Source organism: Tachyglossus aculeatus, chromosome 17 (genome assembly GCF_015852505.1).
Source record: "Tachyglossus aculeatus isolate mTacAcu1 chromosome 17, mTacAcu1.pri, whole genome shotgun sequence".
NCBI classification, from domain to species: domain Eukaryota; kingdom Metazoa; phylum Chordata; class Mammalia; order Monotremata; family Tachyglossidae; genus Tachyglossus; species Tachyglossus aculeatus.
In genome coordinates this window covers 40969532-40993613 of record NC_052082.1, presented here as the reverse complement: position 1 = coordinate 40993613, position 24082 = coordinate 40969532, and the positions used below count along the sequence as shown (strand labels likewise).

General features: G+C 46.2%; 1 protein-coding gene across 1 annotated transcript; it reads left to right on the top strand.

Moving 5' to 3' along the window:
* The first annotated feature begins 5060 nt into the window (after positions 1-5060).
* Positions 5061-19312, top strand: LOC119939469 (C-type lectin domain family 12 member B-like). Its single transcript, XM_038759513.1, has 6 exons — positions 5061-5229; positions 10366-10485; positions 12026-12139; positions 14322-14473; positions 17380-17480; positions 18848-19312. The coding sequence occupies exons 1-6, from the start codon at positions 5139-5141 to the stop codon at positions 18993-18995; spliced, it is 726 nt and encodes a 241-aa protein (XP_038615441.1). The 5' UTR covers positions 5061-5138; the 3' UTR covers positions 18996-19312.
* The last annotated feature ends 4770 nt before the right edge of the window (positions 19313-24082 follow it).

Genomic DNA, 24082 nt, shown 5'->3' with positions numbered 1-24082 from the left:
TAAGCTGATTGGACACAGTTCCTGTCCCACATGGGACTGACAACCTAAGGAACAGATTTTGTTAATACAGACCCCAAGCCACTCCGACCCCATTTCCCATATGCCAGCGAGGGACTCGGGACTCGGTTGGAGCAGCTGTACTTTATCTGATGGTAAGCGACACTTGTTATGTGAACAGAATTGAGCTCATTGTCTGGGTCTTCCAGCAGAAGGCCACTCTCTGCCAACGGACCGACCATAGTCAAGATTCTTGGCCTGCTTACATTTTATCCTCTGCAGTTGGCATGACCACCCTCCAGAGGGAAGAGCAAGCTTGGCTACTTCCATCTCCACCCACACAATCTACCGCATGGGCTTAAAGTGTTACACATGCTTGGCATGAGCATCCCAATGAGTTTCTCACCTCCTAAAACTCATCGTCTTTGCCCTTGGGAATGTTCAGTGGTCACTGTGAGGGCACACATCTGATAGCACGTGCTCAGCCACACCTACATCTCGGCAGTGTTCCTTGTCAATTGTCAGTTGGCACTAGCCATTCTCAGTTTTGTCTCCAGGTGTCCCTAGTACTTTATGCCCAATCCTGCCATTATAATAATAATAATAATTATAATGATGGTATTTTTAAGTGCTTACTATGGGGTCAAGCACTGTTCTAAGCGATGGGTTAGATACAAGAAAATCAGCCCAGATATTGTTCCTGTTCCACGTGGGACTCACGGTCTTCCTCCCCACTTAACAGATGGGAGAATGGAGGCACATTGAAGTGACTTTCCCTAGGTCACACAGTTGAGAAGTGGAGAGTCAGGATTAGAACCCAGGTCCTTCCGAATCCCAGACCACTAAGCCACGCTGCTTCACCGAAAATCCTTTGCCCCTGCAGACTGTAGTTTCCCTGGGAGCAAGGATTATGTCTACCAACTATATTGTATTATAATTTCCCAAGCACTTAGTACAGTGCTCTGCCCACAGTAAGTGCTCAATAAATACCTACGTTGATTGTTGCGGTATGTCTCATGTTTTCAGTGCCCGGTTCTGCTTTTTTTTTGTTGCTTTCATTTTTACTGGTATCTGTTAAGTGCTCACTATGTGCCAGGCATTGTACCAAACACTGGAGTAGATAGAAGATAATCACGTTGGACACGGTCCCTGTCCCTCATAGGGCGCACAGTCTTAATCCCTATTTTACAGATCAGCTAAGTGAGGCACAGAGAAGTTAAGTCCCAGGTTACACAGCACACAGTTGGCAGAGCAGAGATTAGCACCCAGGTCCTCTGATTCCCAAATCTGTGCTCTTTACCTTAGGCTACACTGCTTCTCCAGGAAAGATGAAATCCATCAGTACAAAATCATATCAAGGACAGTTAAATCCAGTAAATCCCGTGGCAAAGGGGACTTGTAGGAGATAAGGGCATTCAAAAACCAGTCACAAACACAGCTTCCCAAACTTGTAAAATGTGTAAATGCTTGCGAGGTTCTGCCACTTAAATTTCCCCTTCCCCGCCTCACTGCCCCAAATAAGTAGGACACCACTGCAGTCTTCCTTCCACCAGCCTTCCCTTCTGAGACTGTAAACTCATTCTCGGCAGGAAACAGCTCTGCTAATTCTGTTGTATTGTACTCTCCCCAGTGCTTAGTGCAGTGCTCTGCACATAGTAAGCACTCTATGAATACCACAGATAGATTGATATGAAGGAAGCAGGGGGTTCGGGGTCATGTGAAAGAGGCACAGCCTATCCAACTGCATCAACTTATTTGGGCTATCAATTCAAGATTAGTGTGCTTGAAAGAATTATACATGGAGATGATGAATGAGTCACTAACTAGAGTCCCTGGCCATTGGTGTCGATTGGATATGAATAAAAATTGACCCCCTTTTGAGTGATTCTCCCTTTGGCAATCCTGTGAAACCCTATTTCCCAATATGATTTCAACACTGAATTTGCTATTTCATGGAAATCGTCAGCTTCACGCTTAATCATCGCTTGTCTGAAAAACTCTTTCAAAATATTTTGCTGACACTGTTGATTATTCTCAAGGCCTCAGTAGTAAGCCTCGGTCTTGAGGAATAATAATAATAATGAAAGTAATTGTGGTATTTTGTTAAGCACTGAATTTAGCATTGAGGGTAGATACAAGATAATCAGGTTGGACACAGTACCTGTCCCACATGGGGCTCATGGTCTAAGAAAAATACAACCATTCTCCAGACTCGTGTCAAACCCATAGTTAATTTTGCAGAGGTAAGGCTACAGTGGCACAGTGAGGCTACTCCTGTAGTCCTGTGGCTATTTTTATTCTGGACAATGGCCCAATAAGATTGTACTATTATAGGAAGCGTTCAAGCAGAGCCTTTTCTTGTAATCTGTAGCACCCTATCAGGATGAGTAATTGTCAGCAGTTTAATTTTCTTCCTATCTGTAACTGACAGCAGATTGTAATCCCCTTGAGTGGAGGGAATCATGTCTACCAACTCATATAGTACTCTCCCAAGCACTTAATACAGTGCTCTTCTCACTGTAAGTGCTCAATAACACTGATTGATTGATTGAGCAGAGAAATGGAGGTGATGTGTGGTTATCAGCCAGTATTGTTCTATATTTTAGTTTATCCAATCTGGCTTCCATCCCCTTCACTCCAGAGAAACCACCCATTCAAAGGCCACCAACGATTTCCTTTCTTGCCAAATCGAATGGCCTCTATCCATCCTAATCCTCCTCAACCTCTCAGCTGCCTTCCATTATCCAGCCTTGGCTTGACGGGCACTGTCTCCTCCCTCTCCTCCTATCTCTCTGGTCGCTTATTCTCAGTCTCACTTGCGGGCTCCTCCTCTGCCTCCCACCCACTAACTGTGGGCTTCTCTCAAGGTTTAGTCTTGGGTCCCCTGCTATTCTCCATCTAAACCCACTCCCTTGGAAAACTCATTCACACAGATGGCTTCAACTACCGCCTTTATGAGGATGATACCCAAATCGACACTTCTAGTCCTGATCTCTCTCCCTCTCTGAAGTTTCACATTTCCTCCTGCCTTCAGGACACCTTTCCTTGGATGTTCTCCCATCACAAACTTAAAATGGCTAAAACAGAACTTCTTATCTTCCCACCTGTCCTCCTTCTGACTTTCCCATCACCGTAGAAGACATCATCATCCTTTCTTTCTTACAAGTCCGTAAACTTGGCATTATCCCTGACTCTCTCCCACCACCCCCATCCTCCCTCCACACACTGAATGTGTGTCTCCTTGGGGGATTTTTCCTCTTTTTTGGGTTCAAGACTTGGGTCTTGGCTTTAGTCACACAGTGCCTGGCTTTCCCCAAGAGTATATTCAATCCATCAATAAATCTTGATGGTCCCACCTTCACAACATCTCTAAAATTCACCCTTTCCTCTCCATCTAAATTGCTATCACATTAATACAAACATTCATCCTATCCTGCCTGGATTACTGCATCAGCCTCCTGCCTCTCCCCACTCCAGTCCATACTTCACTTGGCTTCCCAGATCATTTCTATACAAAAACATTCAGGACATAATAATAATAATAATAATTATGATTATAATGGTATTTGTTAAGCACTTACCGTGTGCAACACACTGTTCTAAGTGCTTGGGGGATACAAGGTGATCAGGTTGTCCCACATGGGACTCACAGTTTTAATCCCCATTTTACAGATGAGGGAACTGAGGCCCAGATAAGTTAAATGACATGCCCAAAGTCACACAGCTGACAAGTGGCAGAGCAGGGATTAGAACCCAGGACTTCTGACTCCCAAGCCCGGGCTTTTTCCACTAAGCCACGCTGGCTGCTTCTCTCACATGTCATCCCACTCCTCAAAGACCTCCAGTGGTTGCCGATCCACCTTCACATCAAACAAAACTCCTCACCACTGGCTTTAAAACACTCCATCACCTTTCTCCCACCTACCTCACCATGCTTCTCTTCTACTACAAAGCAGCCTGCACACTCAGCTCCTCTAAGGCTAACCTTCTCACTGTGTCTCCATCTCGCCAATCTCCCAGCCTTCGCCCACACCCTACCCCTGTTCTAGCACCCTCACTCTTCAAATCCGACAGGCAATTACTCTCCCCCGCTTCAAAGCCTTATTGGAAGCACATCTCCACCAGACCACCTTCCCTGACCAAGCCCGTCCTTTTCTCTTCTCCAACGTCCTTCTGCATCTCCCTGACTTGCTTCCTTTGTTCTTCCAATAACTTATGTTGCCAACTTGTACTTCCCAAGCGCTTAGTACAGTGCTCTGCACACAGTAAGTGCTCAATAAATACGACTGAATGAATGAATGATTCCCTCTTCCCAGCTCCACAACACTTATGTACATATCTAGAATTTATTTATATTAATGCCCGTCTCCTCCCTCTGCACTATAAATTCATTGTGGGTGGGGAATTTGAGAAGCAGACTGGCTTTGTGGAAAGAGCCGGAGGCTTGGGAGTCAGAGGTCATGGGTTCTAATCCTGACTCCACCATTTATCACCTGTGTGGCTTTGGGCAAGTCACTTAACTTCTCTGTGCCTTAGTTACCTTATCTGTAAAATGGGGATTAAGAATGTGAGCCCCATGTGGGACAACCTGATTACCTTGTATCTTCCCCAGTGTTTAGAACAGTGCTTGGCACACAGTAAGCACTTAAATACCATTATTATTATTATTGTTGTATTGTACTCTCCCAAGTGCTCTGTACAAAACTCTGCATGCAGTAAGCACTCAATAGGATTGAATGAATGAATGAATTCATTAGACACCTTTTGTTTGAAGAAAAAAGTGTAATGGGTGAGAGTTGATCAGTAACCTTCCCTAGATCCCCTGGACTAGCTCTCTGGTCTCCTCTCTTAAAGTCCCTTCCTGAACTGCTCTGCTCTTTCACCCACACTCTCCTGCTTCGTAGCTTCAATGTTCATGGAATCAGATGTACCACTGAGAACAGAGTTGCTTAATCTGTCACCAAGAAAAAGGGAAGATGAGGGGCGGAACATACTGGTAATGATGAGGAAGTTACTAAGAGCTCAAGAGGACATTTCCCTCCATCTTGCACTCAGTGTTCCTCCTGCTTCCTGAACGGTTCTGTGTGTGAGCGTAGCTGAGCAGTGATCTTCATGTCAAGTCCCACCTTCTCTCTCCCAAGATGAAGGAGGAAGTGACATACGCGGACCTGAGTTTCCAGAGAACAGACGATGTGGAGAAAGTACCGCAGATGGATTTAATTGAAAAACCAGGTACAGAATTCAGCATCTTGCTAGAAGAGGTGGTTTGGGGGAGTTTTAAAAGGGGCTTGGACTAAGACAGTAGGTAAACACTTTCTGGAGTTTGGAAATCTGCACAAGCATGGCTGATTTCTCCAACGAAGCCTTCTGATCTGGTGCAGTTGCTCTCATAATCAATACCTCCATTATTATTATAGTTATAGTTATTATTGCTACTACAGTTATCACAATTATGCTTATTATGTGCCAAGAACTTGTATTAAGCACTGAGTAGGTACAATCCAAGCAAACACTTTCACCCTCCCACATAGAGCGCATAGTTTTAAGGGGAAAGACTAACAGGCATTTAAAATATAGACATCCGTAAAAGGCTTTGAAGATGGAGAGAATGTGGTCTGGCGTACTTGGAGGGTGAGGAAGTTCCTGGCTAGGGGGAGGATGTAGAAAAGGGGTTGGCGGTGAGATTGGAGCACAGAAAATAAGCTGGAGCTAGAAGAATGGAGTGTGTGGGCTGGGCTGTAGTAGGGAGATTGGCGAGGTAGAATGGGGCAAGCTAATTGAATGCTTTAAAGTCAAGGAGTTTCTGTTTGATATCGTGGTGAATGGGCAGCAAATTGAGGTTCTTGAGGAGACGGGAGACATAGCCAGAATGTTTTTGTTGAAAAATGATCCATGCAGCAGGGTGAAGTATGGACTGGGGTAGGAAGAGACAGGAGGCAAAGTGGCAGATGTATAGTCAAGGAGGGATGGATAAATGTTTGGATCAGCATGGTAATAGTTTGGATAGAGAGGGAAGAGAGGATTTATAGCAATGTTCAGAAGACAGAACAGGCGGAATTTGATGACAGATTGAATATATGGATGGAAGAAGCCACCTGGGGCGTCTTGTATCGTGGACAGGCTCAGCAGGAATCCTGAAAATAGCTGGTAGGTGACAGAACCAGTAGTCAGGGCAACAATTATCTGATTTGTACTTCCCAAGCGATCAGTACAGTGCTCTGCACACAGTAAATGCTCAATAAATACGAGTGAATGAATTATAAATTGGGAATTGATTCCTAAAGCAAACCTGCATGCATTAGTTTTACCCAAATTATCCAGAATTTTGTGGGCGATTTTGCTGGAGTAGTAGCTGCATGCATTTTCTGTCGTAAACAATTCATATAGCCATAAAGATACAGTGAAAGGTATAGTACTTAGAGAAATGTGCACTGAGTAATGGGTGCTAAGTCTTCCTTGAGTACCATGGGCTGAAATGGATGCACATCTGATGGATAAAGTCTGCTCGATTGTAAGCTCAGATGGCAGGGATCATCTCTATTACTCCATTGCACTCGCCTGATGGGCTTACTGTAATCAGCTCCAAAAGCAGACATAATTAATCTTGGGAAACTTCAGTGCCAGAGCAGGCTGGGAAACCTAAAGAAAAGTGATGGGATCATGTAGAATTACCAAGCCAAATAAAAGCAGTTTCCTTCTGCTCAGGGAATGTGCCAGGAAGCAGCTAGTAACCATTTCCCCAAAAAGACCTAACAGATGCACTCAGTGTCTGAAAGGCGGCATCTCAGACTCTTGGTCCAGGCCACAGCAGCCACAAGTGATTGAGCACCGGATTGATCTTCCAAACCATATAACTGGAAGTACCAATGCTACATAGGGGAGTGGCAAACTATCAACAAGGCTAGAAAATGGAGCTTCTAGAAAATCAAAAAATCATCAAGGCTCTCAATAGTAACATTAGAGCAGTCCTACTGAAACCGGGCATTCCAACTATAAGTAATAAAAAGTGAGAAGCACTGATAAAAAGTGAGAAGCACTGTGGCTCTGGGGACAGAGCATTGGCCTAGGAGTCAAAAGCACCTGGGTTCTTATCCTAGTTTTGACAGCTGTCTGCTGTGTGACCTTGGCCAAGTCACTTAACTTCTCTGTGCCTCAGTCACCTCATCTGTAAATGGGGATTAAGACTGTGAGCCTTATGTAGAACAGGGACTCTGTTTAACCTGATTAATTTGTGTTTACCCCAGTGTTTAGTTCAGTGCCTGGCACATGATGTTTAACAAATGCCACTAAAAAAAATGAGCGCTTTTATGCACCGCCTCTACCTTCACATCTGATCCCATTGTTTTGCACCTTACTGAAGCAATATCCACTCCCTTCTTTCCTCGCTGACTGGGTTCTTCAACTGTTTGCTCTCCAGTGGCTTTTTCCCCCACAGTTTTCAAACATGCTCATGCTTCACTTATCTCAAAAAAAAGCCCTCCCTTCCAAGGCTCCCTCCAGTTATCCCTCCATCTCAGCACTTAGAACAGTGCTTTACACATAGTAAGAGCTTAACAAATACCATTATTATTATTATTATTATTATCTCCCTCCTACCATTCCTCTTTGGAGTCCATGAGGGTGTTGTCTACACCTGCTGCCTCAAATTCCTCTCCTCCACTTTTCTCCTTGACCTCCTCCAATCTGGTTTTTGCCCTCAGAGAAACCACCCTCCCAAAGGTCACAAATGATCTCCTTCTTGCCAAATCTAATGGCCTCTACTCCATCCTAATCCTCCTCAACCTCTCAGCTGACTTGAATCACTGCCCAGCACTACCTTCCCCTGGAAACATTATCCAACCTTGGCCTCACTGACACTATCCTTCCCTGGTTTTCCTCCTATCTTCCTGGCTGCCCACTCTCAGTCTCTTTTACGGGCTACCCCTCTGCCTCCTACCCATTAAATATGGGAATCCCTCAAGGATCAGTTCTGGGTCCCCTTCTATTCACCATCTACATCCACTCCCTTGGAGAACTCATTTGATCCCATGGCATCTCTCTGGGGATGATTCACAAGTCTGCATCACCAGCCCTGATCTCTCTGTCAACCATCTCACATTTTCTCCTGCCTTCAGGACATCTTTACTTGGATGTCCCAAAGACACCTCAAGCTTACATGTCCAAAACAGAATTCCTTATCTTCCCACACAAATCCTGTCCTCCCCACTGATTTCCCCAGCTATAGTCTACAGCTATCCACAATCCTTCCTGTCTCACAACCCTGTAACCTCAGCAGTACCCTTGACTCATCTCTCTAATTCAACCCACATATTGTCAATAAATGCTGTCAGTTCAAACTTCATATCACCGCTGAAATCTGCCCTTTACTGTCCATCCAAACTGCTGCCAATTAATCCAAGCACGTCACCTATTCATTCAATCGTATTTATTGAGCGCTTACTGTGTGCAGAGCACTGTACTAAGTGCTTGGGAAGTACAAGTTGGCAACAATGGGCTCACAGTCTAGAAGGGGGAGATAGACAACAAAACAAAACATGTGGACAGGTGTCAAGTCACCAGAATAAATAAAAACAAAGCTAGATACACATAATTAACAAAATAAATAGAATAGTAAATATGTACAAGTAAAATAAATAGAGTAATAATAATAATAATAATAATGTCATTTGTTAAGCGCTTACTATGTGCAAAGCACTGTTCTAAGTGCTGGAGGGATACAATGGGATCAAGTTGTCCCACGTGGGGCTCACAGTCTTAATCCTCATTTTACAGATGAGGAAACTGAGGCTCAGAGAAGTGAAGTGACTTGCCCAAGGTCACACAGCAGACATGTGGCGGAGCCGGGATTCGAACCCATGACCTCTGACTCCAAAGCCCGGGCTCTTTCCACTGAGCCAAGCTGCTTCTCTGCACAAACATATATACAGGTGCTGTGGGGAGGGGAAGGAGGTAGGGCGGGGGGATGGGGAGGATTGATTTTTGCATCAACCTCCTTGCTGCCCTCCATGTCTCCTGTCTCTCCTCACTCCAGTCCATACTTCATTCTGCTGCCCAGATCATTTTTCTACAAAAAGGTTCAATCCACATTTCCCTATTCTTCAAGAATCTCCACTGTTGCCCATCCGCCTCCCTATCGAACGGAAACTCTTTACCATCAACTTTCAAATGCTCAAACAACTTTCCCCCTCATACCTTACCTCCCTGATTTCCTATACAACCCAGCCAGCCCACTGTGCCTCTCTAATGTCAAGCTGCTCACTGTACCGCAATCCCATCTACTTCAGCTCTCACTTCTTGCCCATGTCCTGCCTCTGGCCTGGAATGCCATCCCTCTTCATATCCGACAATCATTTTCCCCATCTTCAAAACCTTATTGAAGGCACAACATCTCCAAGAGTCTTTTCCTAAGATAAGGAGTTTTGTTTTGGGCTTGTTAAGTTTGTGTTGTCAGTGGGACATCCAAATGGAGATGCCCGGAGCCACCTTTGCACGAGGATTTTTCCCTTTATTCACAACTCCCTTAGTCCCACAGCATTTACGTACGTATCTGTAATTTACACTTAGCAATTGGGAGACCACAATACAACAGAGTTGGTAGACACATTCCCTGTCCACACTGAGCTCACAGTCTAGAGGGGGAGACAGACAATATAAATCAATTACAGATATGGACATAAGTGCTGTGGGGCTGAGAAAGAGATGAATAAAGGGAGTAAATCAGGGTGATTGCAGAAGGGAGTGGGAAAAGAGGAAATGTGGGCTTCATCAGGGAAGGCCTCTTGGAGATAAATCTTCAATCAGGCTTTGAAGGAGGGGAGAGTAACTGTCTGCCACATATGATGAGGGAGGGACTTCCAGACCAGAGGCAGGACATGGGAAAGCAGTTGGCAATGAGACAGAGATCAAGGTACAGTGAGTAGGTTTGCATTACGGAAGTGAAGTGTGCTGGCTAGTAGGAAGTCAAGGTGGTAAAGTAACAGGCGGTAAAGTGATTGAGTGCTTTAAAGTCTACAGTAAGGAGTTTATGTTTGATGTGGAGGTGGTTGGGCAGCTACTGGAGGTTCTTGAGGAGTGGGGTATCATTCCCTGAAATGGTTTGTAGAAAAATGATCTGGGCAGCAGAGTGAAGTATGGACTGGAGTGGGGAGATCACCAAGAGAGTTTAATGGGATTCAGCTGATCAATTGTCCCTCTCCACTGCTGCCCCATAGTCAGCTCACTGCCGCAGCTTGGAAGCAGCTCAAAGGGCTCCCGAGGAAATTGGCCAATCTTTAGATGTTTTGGTGTTTGGGCTGGTGGACTCAAGCCAGGCGGTTTGGACTTGGGAAATACTGCTTATTCGGAGTTCTGCCTTTCGGTTCTCGACAGAACAATCTGCTCCCCTGTCTGTGAGGAGATCTGTTCCCCCGGGTCAGCTGACACTGTGTTTGCTGCTACTGCTGCTGCTGTTGCTGCTGCTGAGCGGACTCGTGGTCCTAGGGATCCTCTGTAAGTTCTTGGGCTGACTGTGGTTATTTTTCTGCTGAGGGATCCTGGGGGCTCAAGCAGGAGGAACCCCTTGTGTTTATTGTCACTACCTCATGACATTTAAGACTTACACTACCAGATGGCGTGGGAAGGACTTGGCTCCAACTAGCCAGCACTTCCCCCTGAAGTCTACTTGCCAAGGCTTGGAGAAAGCACATGTTCCCTCTCAACTATACCCCTACAGTAATAATAATAATAATGATGGCATTTTTAAAGTGATTACTATGTGCAAAGCACTTTTCTAAGCGCTGGGGAGGTTACAAGGTCATCAGGTCGTCCCACGGGGGGCTCACAGTTTTCATCCCCATTTTACAGATGAGGTAACAGGCACAGAGAAGTGAAGTGAGTTGCCCAAAGTCACACAGCTGACACGTGGCGGAGCCGGGATTTGAACCCATGACCTCTGACTCCAAAGCCCGTGCTCTTTCCACTGAGCCATGCTGCTTCTCTGTAATAGTAATTATGATGGCATTGGTTAAGCTCTTACTATGTGCCAAGCACTGTCCTAAGCGCTGAGTGGATACAAGGTAATCAGGTTGTCCCTTGTGGGCTCACAGTCTTTATCCCCATTTTACCAATGAGGGAACTGAAGCCCAGAGAAGTTAAGTGACTTACAGTATGTCTAAAGTCCATGCATCCACAACACTACAAGTCATGGACAGACAACCTAGATGGCACGGGATCTGGATTCTAATCCTGACTCTGCCACTTACCTGCTGAGTGACCTTGGGTGAGTCACTTAAATTCTTCACGCCTCAGTTTTCTCATCTGTAAAATAGGAATTCAATACAACCTTTCCTTCCTAGAGTGGGAGCCCACCGAGGGACAGGAATTGTGCCTGATATGATTGTCTTGTATTATCTCTAGCGCTTAGTAGAGTGCTTGGCACATAGGAAGCAATTAAATATTTCATTATTACTATTATCTTTTACTTATATAAGGACATAAATAGATTTAGTTTTAAATTAAATCTGGCATTTAAACAGTTCTCTCTGAAGCAAATCTTTTCCTAAGGAGTGACTACCTTCAGGATCCTTGCCATTCCCTATGTTTCTTCTGGGAGCCACTCCAGCAACGGGACTCTGGGTCAGTTTCCCTTGCTGACCATAGCCCTCTCAGTACCACCCAGCTTCAAATTCAAGCTCTCCATCACAACCACTTGAACACTCTCTAAAGACTGAGTCAACATAATGAGACATGGGGGAGAACCCCTCCTCTTCCCAAACCCTTCCCTGAAATTGACCATGATCCAATAGATATCACCAGATAAGTGACTGGAGCCATACGTAGATGAGCTTTCTCTTTGGAAAGCTACCAGAGGAGCGATTTCCTGCTTCGGAAACCTCCGAGCCTCCCCCCTACCCCATCTCTAGGAATAGGGTAAGCTTTCCTTTCCCTCCCACCGGGCTTGTGAAATCACAAGGCAAGGATGGCCACCAAAAGTGGCTTGGAGGCGGGCTTTGAGGGACAAATGTGATTGATTCTGATTTCCTAACTGAAGTTTCCCAGGAGCAGGCTGAGAGGAAAAACCTACACTCCAGGAATACAAATCTCACCCAGAGTCTTCAGCGCATGACCACTGAGTTATGTCGCCAACTCGTCGCCGGAAATACAGGTAATTCTCTTCCTGAGCCTGAACTGTGAGCACCCCACTTAGGTGAACTGCCTCCTCAACCCCTGTTTGTCCTTCCAGGATTGGGCTTAAACTAGGGGCATTTCTGTCCTGTAAGGGGTGATCCACTGCATGGGACAAAGGCACCTTTGACAGGTGTTTGAAGAGGGTCCACAGTGCCAGGTTTGAAATCTCAGGGATTATTAGCAGAACTGCATCATGGAGACTACCACTTGGGCCAAGTGCTGACCAAGTGAGGCAGGTTCCGGGGCCATGAATGGCAGTGTCGGGAACAAGTCCAGCCGCGGTGGCTCAAATTCTTCCTTCCTTCCACTGGGGCAGGGGAAGAGACATAACTTCGATAGGCAGGACTGGATTAACGGCATGGGCTCTCAGGGCTTCAGACCAGGGCCTCAGGTTTTCAAAGTCTTCGGCCAACCCTACAAAATGGAGACCCTTTTGACCTTGTGGTATGGTTTTGGTTAAGCACTCAGAATGTGACAGGCACTGTACTAATCACTGGAGGAGATACAAAGTAATCAGGCCAGACGCAGTCAGTGTCCCACATGGGGCTTACCGACAAGGTAATTGAGGCACAGAAGTTACATGACTCATCCGAGATCACGCAACAGACATGTGGTAGAGCTGGGTTTAGAACCCAGGACCTTCTGACTTCCAGGACCATGCTTTATCATCAGCTGCCCTATCAATCTAGTCACTGACCTTACCAATATATTCACTGCTTGGAGCACTCTGAAAATGGTGTTCTTAAAAGGGCCAGTACAAGGCAGGCTGTGCCAGTCTGTGTGGCTCTTTCGAGGGATGCTGCCCTTAATTAGTAGGCAATAAGGAAGCATGAAAGTGGAGCCTGCATTTCTCCAGGATTTCATCTCAGGAGGTTTAAGGTCCCGGCAACTTCAGCCTCCTCCTCAGTTAGTCCACTCCTGTTGGAGCCTTTGGGGGAGAGGAGGAGTAATGAGTAAAGCAAATAGGGACAAATCATCACCATCCCCCTTAGCTCTTCATGTCTGTGTACCCAGGAAGAATCTCGTTGATTTTTTAGTTGGGAGAGATGACTAAGTTGATGGGGAATACAGCTGTGGGGAAAAACAAGTCACAGGGTCAGGCGAGAAGAGTGAGTGGTGAAGAGAGGAGCATCAAGAAATACTACTTGGTAATAGTTGGGGTCCTAAAATAATAAGCATGATAATTCTTATTGGAATGATAGTAAAATAATGGTATTTGTTAAGTGCTTCCTATGAGCCAAACACTGTACTAACTACTGGGGAAAATGCAAGATAATCAGGACCCACACAAGGCTCACAGTCTTAAGAGGAAGCACACAGTGTTTCCACCCTTCTCCTTCCCCTTTCCCATAAAGACAAAAGGCCTTCTGCCCCCAGCTGCAGAAGTATCCCATGACTTTCCTTCATCTCTTATCAATTTATTTATTCAAATTAATGCCTGTCTCCCACTGTACACTGTAGCTTGTTCGTTCATTCAGCCATAATTATTAAGCACTTACTGTGTGCACAGCCCTGTTCTAAGCGCTTGGGAAAGTACAATACAACAATAATGAGTGACGATGCCTGCCCACAACGAGCTCACAGTCTAGGGAGGGGAACGTGGCCAACTTAGGGGAGCTCCTGTCCAGTGTGGAAGACACGTAGAGGTCAGAGGAATGCATGACCCTGTTCTTCCCTTCCATGCGCACCTCCCCGCCTCCCCCCCAAGTCCAACTCCTGTGACAAACCCAGGGAAGCTCCTCCAGCTCTGGCCTGGGCCCTTCATGGGGGCCTGGGCCATGGTCACCCCGAGTAACCAGGGTCCAGAAAAAGAGTGCAATGGTCTGTGGCCCTGCCAGCCTGCTGGTCCGCCTGGCATCCTGGTCTGGATTGTGTCTTCTAATGCCACTGTTTTGTACCCTCCCAAGTGTTTAGTACAGTGCTATGAACTGAATATGTTTTCAATGAATATGATTGACTGATCGATCTCTGTCCCCACTGGGTTGTGGTGCTACATCATCAAGGGTCATTCAGAGGGACCCCACTAGCTAGCTCAGCTCCTGCCCCAAGTTTTGACTAATGAGGACCTGGCGGAATAGGCAAACCCATGGGCCTGGACAACTGGCTTAATCTCTTCTGGACTATCCCTTATAGATGTTTCAATGGGTTTCTTTTCCCAGAATCAAAATGTTCCCCTTGTGAAAAGGGCTGGCAATGGTCTGGAGACAGCTGTTATAGAAAATTTGATATTTGGAATACCTGGCCAAAAGGAAAAAAGTTTTGCCACGACAACAACTCCACGCTGGTGAAGGTAGACAGCCGGGAAGAGCTGGTAAAGAATCAACTAATTTCCCTCTTCTATTACAGCACCTGCATTTTGTTTTTGTTTTCCTCATTCAGATGCTTAGTACAGTGCTCGGTACATTGTTGGCACTTGACAAATGCCAAAAATTGACACAAATTGCCCCGGGGATTGGACAAACAGAGGATTGCCAGTTTCGGCCTGGCCAGATTATCGCAAGGGAGCGGTGCCCTTCAGGCACTGGGCTGGCCATCATCTTGGGGTCTAGGGGAGGGGAGGGAAGAAAAGGGGAAAGGAGAAACCAAGCACCTAATGATTTTTCCTAAATTACAAGTATCTTTCTGTGATTTTTCCATTATTTGAACTTTCTCCTTGGGAGTTTCCCCATGGAGTAGTGTTCTTAAAGCAAATATCCTCAAGATATTGAAAATAAGCCTCTGCCTGGAAAAAATAGTGCTCTATTCTTATTGACCCTCATGCCTATCACCCTCACCAGTTGTTCCAGTTGTTTAACTCTTTCCTCAAACCCCCTATCTCCTCACCTCCCCCATCCCTTTTCCCTAATGACCTGGCCACCTACTCTATTGAGAAAATTGGCACTTTTAGGGGAGATGTCCCTAAAAGCTCCCCTGCCCTTCCCAAATACCACCTCCTCTCCCCCGGCCACCCCTTCTTCAATTCTCTGAGGTCCCCGAGCAGTATCTTGGAAAGCCCCTACTCCATCCTAATCCTCCTCAACCTCTCAGCTGCCTTCAAAACTCTCCAAACACCCACTTCTCCTGGAAACATTATCCAACCTTGGTTTCACCAACACTGTCCTCTCCTAGCTCTCCTGATATCTCTTGGGCCACTTATAATAATAATGACGTTATTGTGTCAAACACTGTTTTAAGTACTGGGGTAGATACAAACTAATCTGGTTGGACAATCCCTGTCATTCATTCAATTGTACTTGAGTGCTTAATGTGTGCAGAGCACTGTACTAAGCGCTTCCCACGTAGGACCGACAGTCTTAATTCCCACTTTGCAGATGAGGTAACAGGCACAGGGAAGTAAAGTGATCTGTCTGAGGTGTCACAGCATGCAAGTGACAAAGACAGGACTGGAACGCAGGTCCTTCTGATTTCCAGGCCCAAGCTCTACCTTGGCCTCCCACTGCTTAACTGTGTGCCCCCCCTCTCTAGGTTCAGTTCTGGTTCCCCTTCAATTCTCCATCTACACCCACTGCCTTGGAGTATGCATTCAGTCACATGGCTTCAAATATCACCTCAATATGGATGATACCCAAATCTCCATCTCCATCCATGATCCCTCTCCCTCTCTGCAGTTTCCCATTTTCCTCCTGCCTTCAAGGCATTTCTACTTAAATGTCCTCCCATCACCTCAAACCTGACATGCCTAAAACCGAACTTCTTACCTTCCCACCCAAACCCTGTCCTTCCCTGACTTTCGCCTCACTTTAGACACCACCACCATTCTTCCTCTTTCACAAAACCATAACCTTGGTATTATCCTTGACTCCTCTCTCTCATTTAACCCACATATTCAATTCATCATTTAATCCTGTTGGTTCCACCTTCACAACATCACTAAAATCCACCCTTTCCTCTCTATTCAAACCGCTGCCACATTAATCCAATCACTTATCCTTTCCTACCTTGATTATTGTATCAGCCTCCTTACTGACCTCCCAATATTCTTTGTCCCCTCCACTCTGGTCCATACTTCACTCTGTTGCCCGGATCATTTTTTCCGCAAAAACGTTCAGAACATTTCACCCCAGTCCTCAGAGAACTCCAGTGGTTGCCCATCCACCCCTCTCATCAAACAGAAACTCCTCATTATTGGCTTTAAAGCACTCAATCACCTTGCCCCCTCCCACCTCACTGTCCACACACTTCACTCCTCTACTGTTAACCTCCTTGTTGTACCTCGATCTCACCTATCTACCTCTGACCATTCACCTACATGCTGCCTCTGGCCTGGAATGCTCTCCCTCCTCAAATCCGACAGACAATTACTGTCCCCCACTTCAAAGCTTTATTAAAGGCACATCTCTTCCATAAGGCCTAAGTCCTTCTTTCCTCTTCTCCCAGTCCCTTCTTCCCTGACTTGCTCCCGTCATTCATCGCCCTCCCAGCCCCACAGCATTTATGTACATATCTATAATTTATTTTGTCTGTCCCCGCCTCTAGAATGCAAGCTTGTGGTGGGCAGGGAATGTGTCCATTATATTGTATAATCCCAAGCATTTACACAGTAATGACTTCATAAATAAGACTGATTTACTGGTTAGACCGTCCCTCCTCCCCATCTCCCTCCCCACCATTGTTCTACAGAGGTGGGCAGAGAGGAGAGGTCTGGATCAGGACAACGTTGTTAGAGTCTTTCTATCTCCTTCTACCACACAACCAGACACCCTTCAGAGGGGCCAGAACGGGGACGATTGTCATTTCAAGGGGTGCATTTGCTAGCCACAGTCCAAGAGCAAGTCAACGGTCAACGGTGGGTCTGGAGGAATGGAGTGGTGAGATGGAAGGCAGGAGAGCTCATCGTGGGCGGGGAATGTATCTACCAACTTAGTTATATTGTACTCTGCCAAGCGCTTAGTACAGTGCTCTGCACACAGTAAATGCTCAATAAATACCATGGACTGATTCAGTGTGGGGCGGTGGTAGGGGGATATTACTGGTGGGAGAGACAACTATGGAAAAATTCCAGGGGAAGGGGTGGGTCCCAGATAGGCTCCTGCTCCCACGAGTTATGAAGGGCCCATGTTGTGTAGTTGGGAGACAGCGAGGGGCCCCAGCTCCTGGTGACCAACCATGACCCAGGGTGATGGGCCATCGAAGAAGGCAGCTACGCCTGGGAGTGGAGGCAGGAAGGCTTTGCAGAGCAGTTTTAGAGGAAAAGGTAATCCGTTATGTTCCCTGCAGAACTTCATATCAGCGTTTAAAGATGTGTGGCTGGGATTGTCATTCAACGTGTCCAGAAGGAGTTGGCTGTGGGAGGATGGCTCGGCTCTCCGCGGCGACCTGTGAGTCCCTGGTTCTTTGGGAAAGCTCGGTACCCTGGGGCCTGGCTGTCAATTTTCCCACTGTGCTAATGGACGGAGCGCCCATCTCTTTCCCCTGTTCCTGTCCATTCTTCCCAAACAGATCAGACTGCCGACGAGGTTCCAGGCCTTTCGGAGGTAGCTGGGGAGGGAGGGGTGATAATGATGGAAATGGCTGACAGCCGGCTCTTCCGTCAGTCTGCTCAGAGCTGAGCCCAGGGCTATCTACTGCAGCTCCCCTCCTAGTTACAAACTATGCTGACAAAGCACATTCAGGATGGTTTTTTAATAGTATTTGTTGAGTACTTACCATGTGCCAGGCACTGTTCTGAACAGTAGTTGTAGATACAAGGTAATCAGGTTGGACACAGTCTTAATTCCCTTTTTTTTTTGAGGAAACCGAGACCCAGAAAAATGAAGTGACCTGCCCAAGGTCACATAGCAGACAAGTGGTGGAGCTGGGATAGACTCTACCTTCTGTGAGCTGCAATAGTTGTTGAACTAGTCCTAGGGACACTCAGGGCCAAGGCTAGACATGATCCACTGCACAGAGGGAGGCAGTGAGCTATTTATTCAGCCACCAATTTCCCTTCCTGGCACCTGTTATTTGTCTTTCATATCCCTTTAGCCGCTCTCTGTTACCATGTCAGTGACTTCCCGCCTCTCATTGCCTCTCTGAGCCTCATTTGAATGTTCCCAACTCCTTTGGTGTCAAACTCTTCACATTCAATCACCCCACCCTGAGTCCCACGGCATCAATGTACACACAATTTATTTTAATGTCTCCCACCCCCATCTTGACTGTGAGCTTCTTCTGTGCAGGGAGCAAGTCTAACAATAGTAATAACTGTGGTATTTGTTAACCACTTACTAGGTGCCGGGCACCGTACTAAGTTCTGGCAGGGAATATAAGGCAAATCTGGTTGGACACACTCCCTGTCCCACATGGGGCTCAGAGTCTTAACCCCTTTTTACGGATGAGGTATCTTGCATCTTCCCCAGTGCTGAATACATTGCCTGGCACAGAGTAAGCACTTAAATTGAACTTCAACACTAGCCTGCCCAGGCCCGCCCCAACGGGGGGAGGGAAAGAGTGTTGTGGCAGTCGCAAGTTTTTGCCTACCAGAAGGCATACATAGTTGTCAACCATCATTTTTCCACTACCACTACCCCCAATCCCCTCTCTTCACCTGCTGGCAAGGGCCCTAGGCGTGATGGGTAATGGACGGGCCAGTTCCATGTCTGCTATATCTGCTCCTCACTTCTATGACGGGGCCCTGCATTTCCTCTACTTATCCTCTGTCCGCAAAGCATTCTCGCTGATTCTCACTGTGTGATTTCATTTTCAGGATCTCGATTACGGAACCATATTCAGACCATGGGATCAATTTCTGTGCTTTTCAACAAAATCATGTTAGGTCTGCAGATTGCCTTGATTACAAGTATTTTTTATGTGAGACTGTTGCAGGTCCAGTGAGAGCAGAATCCCTGTATTGATCCTCCCAAGAGTTGGGGCCCATTGTCCCATCCCATGGGTGGCACAGCCCTGCCATAAGATCCACTCTGAATTGCTGACTGTACGATCACGGTGCTGGACTAAAGGGAAGGGATCTTCACCGGAAAATGGCAGTGAGCTAACGAATGAGATTTCAGCTTGGGAAGACCACGCTCGTGGACCATCACTTCTTCTAACAATTTAAATAGACATTTCTCCTGGCCCTTTCTTGGGCTCCTGCTGGACCGTCTTTCAACTGTGACACTATAATTGATGTAAAAGTGCTATAAAAACTGTATTAAACAAATCAGACAATTTTCGACTATTGAGTTAAATCACCACAACACAGTGTTTGTGCAAAGTCACCTCATCCTGGCTCATCGATGTGAAATGGAATCAATCCATCAACAGCATGCATTGAGGGCATGCAGACTATGTGCAGAATGCTCAACTAAGCTCTTGGGAGAATATGAGAGTTGAGAGAGAGTCATTCATTTAATCGTATTTTTTGAGCGCTTACGGTGTGCAGGGCACTGTACTAAACACTTTGGAGTGTACAAGCTGTTTGATTCTCAAGTTCTCGTTTGTCACCAGGACTACTGATAGAATGAAAAAAGAAATCAAGATTTTGCTGATTCCACAGTTCAGTTATGTACGCATTCCATCAGCTTCTCCAGGCTGCTCATACTCTATTTATTCAGTCTACTACTGCACCATGGGGACTAGATGATAATTTCAGTCTCTGTTCTGATAATCTTAATTAAACTTTTTCTGCAAATAGTCTTGTCCTGAAGGATCCAACCTGCCATCTAATAATTATTAATAATAATAATTGTGGTATTTGTTAAGCACTCACTTTGGGCCAGGCACTGTTCTAAGCAGTGGGGTAGATCCAAGCTAATCAAGTTGATCACTGTCCCTGTCCCACAAAGGGCTCACAGTCTTAACCCCCACTTTCAGAGTTGGGGGAACTGAGGCACAGAGAAGTTAATTGATTGGCCCAAGGTCACAGAGCAGACAAGTGACAGTGCCAGGATTAGAACCCATGTCCTCCTGACTCCCAGGCCTGGGCTCTAGCCCCTAGGCTGTCATGAGCCCGTCGCTGGGGATCCACCACCCCGTAATATCAGGCGCTCAATCTATAAGCCTGTTGCTGGGGATTTGTCTCCCCCCAGTATCTGGCACTCAGTGACAAGTTCCAAGTGAACCATAACCTCAAATGTATGCAGCGGAAGACTTTATTCAATTCTCAAAAGTCAAATTGAAGGAGTAAGCACATACATGCATGCGTGCGTGCAGACACACATCACATGTAGCTATCTGACTGGTTTCCCCAAGTTCGTGCACATGATCCCACTTTGCAGGAATTCAGAGAGTCCAGTCGTCACAGCACATCTTCCTCTTTGAGTCTTAGGTGTTTCCCAGAGGCTGCCATAGGCGTCTCAGTGCATTTCTTGGGTGGTCTGCCACGGCCCAGGGGCCGGCTCTTTCTCCTTTTTATCCACTCATGGGATAAAAGTTTCAGGGCGGGAGGGCAGCCAATGGGGGTCCTGATTTGCTGCTCCGATTGCAAACTGTCTCAGGCTCTTTACAGTTAAAAGCCAGTGGGGATGGCTACCCCTCCTCCCATGCTCACCCCATGGGCTACCTTTGCAAGAAACACCCCGTTGCATTTCTCCTCCAGACAGCAAGGAATTCAGCTTCTCCTCAATTCAGTTCTTCCTCAAATTCCTCCGTTGATATTTTTGTTCACTGGGTCAAAGAACTATCACCTATGACATGGTTTCTGTGTTACAAAATAGATTCACTCTTGCTCACCACAGAGACCGTGATGTTTCTCAATTTTAATAATTGTAATGTTTATAACTGTGGTATTTGTTAAGTGCTTCTTATGTGCCGGGCACTGTACTAAGCACTGGGGTGGATACAAGCAAATCAGGTTGGACACACTCCCTGTCCCTCATGGGTCTCACAGTCTCAATCCCTAATTTCCAGATGAGGTGGCTGAGGCACAGAGAAGTGACATGACTTGCCCAAGTTCACACAACAGACATGTGACAGAGTCAGAATTAGAACCCATGACCTTCTGATTCCCAGGCCTATGCTCTATCCACTACATGATGCTGCTTTTAAGGGCTCCCTCGGGGCTGCTTGCTTTCAACCACAACTGGTGGTGGATTGGCTGGGTCAAATCTCTGCATCACAAACAGCTCTGGGACCAAGTACTGGGACTGATTCTTCCTTGTGAGAAGAAGGTTCTTTAGAAACCCAGCACAGGGCTCTCAGATTGGCTGGCACACAGTAAGTGCTTGCCAAATATCAAAATTATTATTATTTTGGACTGCCAACTTCCTAAATTGAATTCCATAGAGTTACCAGGCACTGGGGGCCTGGTAATTTCTGTGAATTCTGGTAAATTCTGTTAATTTTGGTTCTTACCATTAACAAAGGGAGTTAGGAAATTTGGGATGTCATCAGAATCCTTCTCACCCACCCTAGATCGGTATTTATTGAGCGCTTACTGAATACAGAGTATTGTACTAAGCATTTTGGAGTACAATAGAGAACGTAGACGAGCTCTAGGTGCTCACGATCTTATAATCTCGTCAGGGAGGCAGGCATTAAAATAAATTAGAGTTAGGGAAAGCAACCAAGTATAAGGGTATGTATGTAATTACTGTGGGGGCAGAGTGGGCATCAAAATACTTAGTGGGTGATGATGATAATAGTAATAATAATCATAATAATTAAGCATTTACTATATGCCAACCACTGCAGTAATTGTGGTATTTGTTAAGTGTTCACTATGTGCTGAGCATTGTGTTGAGCATCGGAATGGATACGAGATAATCAGGTCCCACATGAGGCTCACAGTCTAAGGGGGGCGGGGAGGAGGTATTGAATCCCCATTTTACAGATGAGGGAACTGAGGCACAGAGAAGTCCAGTGACTTGACCAAGGTCACAAAGCAGGTTAGTGGTAGAGCTGGGTTTACCATCCAGGTCCTCTGACTCTCAAGCCTCTGCTCTTTCCACCACGCCATACTTCAAGTGCATAGATGATGCAGAAGGAAGGGAGAATAAGGTGGGGAGATGAGACATAAGTCAGGAAAGGTTTTCTGGAGAAAATGTCATTTTAGTAAGGTTTTGAAAGTGGCAAAAAGTGGTGGTTTATTGGATATGAAGTTGGAGAAAGTTCCAGGCGGGAGGGAGAGAGTAGGTGAGGAAAGGGTCACCTGCAGAATTTTTCCATTCACCCCATTTAGAATTTGAGGCGTTGAGGTATGGGTCTCCGTAGGCTTGTGAAAGGAGTTGGGAAGCAAAGCTGGAGGAAAATGAAGCCATAGTTTCTGGACGTTCTGGAGAACTTGCTTCCCTGAAAGATAAGGAACCGGTTCCTTCCGGGGACCGTAAGCCCTTCTAGACCATAAACTCACTGTGGGCAGGGAATGTGTCTGTTATTTTGTTGTGTTGTACTCTCCAAAGAACTTTAGATTGTAAGAGCCTTGTTGGCAGGGAATGATAATAACATTTTGATAATAATAATAATAGTACTTGTTATGTGCTTACTATGTGCCAAGCACTGTTCTAAGCACTGAGGTAGATACAAGGTGATCAGATTAGACACAGTCCCTGTCCCACATGGGGCTCACTCTCTTAATCCCCATTTTACAGATGAAGTAACTGAGGCCCAGAGAAATTAAGTGACTTGCCTAAGGTCACACTGCAGACATTTGGCAGAGCAGGGATTGAAACTCAAGTCCTTCTGACTCCCAGGCTTCTGCTCCATCCACTAGGAACTACTGTTATATTGTACTCTTCCAAGTGCTCAATACAATACCCTGCTCACAAGCACTCAATAAAAACCATAGACTGGTCTAGTACAGTGCTCGCACCCAGTAAGTGCTCAATAAATATGATCAATTGAGGGTGTGTGCCCGCAGTGGCGTCATCCACACTCTCATGACAAGGAAGAGTGAGACAAGTGTGTGCGCTGGTGGGGGCATAGGACGACTCGTGGATTCTGCTGGATTTTATGTCTAGCATCACATATCCCACTTCATCCTCCATGGTGGCTTTACTCCTGGCTAGAGGTGGGGGGAAGGCCCCCCAAAAATGTCACACAAACCCACCACACACTCACCCGCAACCCACTGTCCCTGTCCGTGTCCCTTCAACTCTCCTCTGAAGGAGAGGCTGATGAGTGACTCATGAGAGGCTGATGAGTGGCTTGTTCAGGAAGTTCTCTCCCTGCTGCTCAGATATAATCTAACCCTTGGAACTAAAAGAGGACTTTGTGGTGTGGTGACAGCAGAAAGGAAACTTCCTTTCTCCTCATTATCTCCCGGCTAACATCAGAGGGGAGTCCTCATTTGTTCCATTGGATTTGATAAGAAGGAGATCATTGGTGACCTCTAAGAGAGCAGTTTCTGTAGAGGGAAGGAGATGAAAGGCAGATTGGAGGGGGTCCCGGAGAGAATTGGAGGAGAGGACTCTGAGGCTGTGGGTGTAGACAACTGGCTCAAGAAATTTGGAGAGGAACGGTACAAGGGAGGTGGAGCGATACCTGAAGAGAGCCATGGGGTCAAAGGAGGGCTTTTTTAGGATAGGGGAGGATATAGGCATATGGGAAAGCAGTGGAAAACAAGCCATTGGGGAGCAAACTATTGAAGATGGCAGTTGGGGAAGGAAGAAGAGAATAGGCAAGAGTTTTGGTAAGATGTGAAGGAATGGGGTCAGATGTGCAGGTTGAGGAGGTGGATTCTGAGAGGAGGCAGGAGATCGCCCCTTGAGATACTGATGGGAAGAATGGGAGCCTTAAAGAAGCGGGAGGAGGTGGGAGGGATTGAGGAGGGGCAGGGGAGATTTTAGGGAGCTCAAACCTGATAATGCCAATTGTCCATTCTCTACCTAATCCTGGTGGTCACTGCCCAGCTCAACGACCTTCTTGCTATTCCAGAGTGAAGCACAGGAGTGACATGACCCTGAACTCTAGGCTAGGTCATTGGTCAGCAGAGATAATCCTTCATGCTAAGGAAATGACTCTAATATCGGGGCACCTCACTCAGTGTGAATAAAAATTTCTGTTG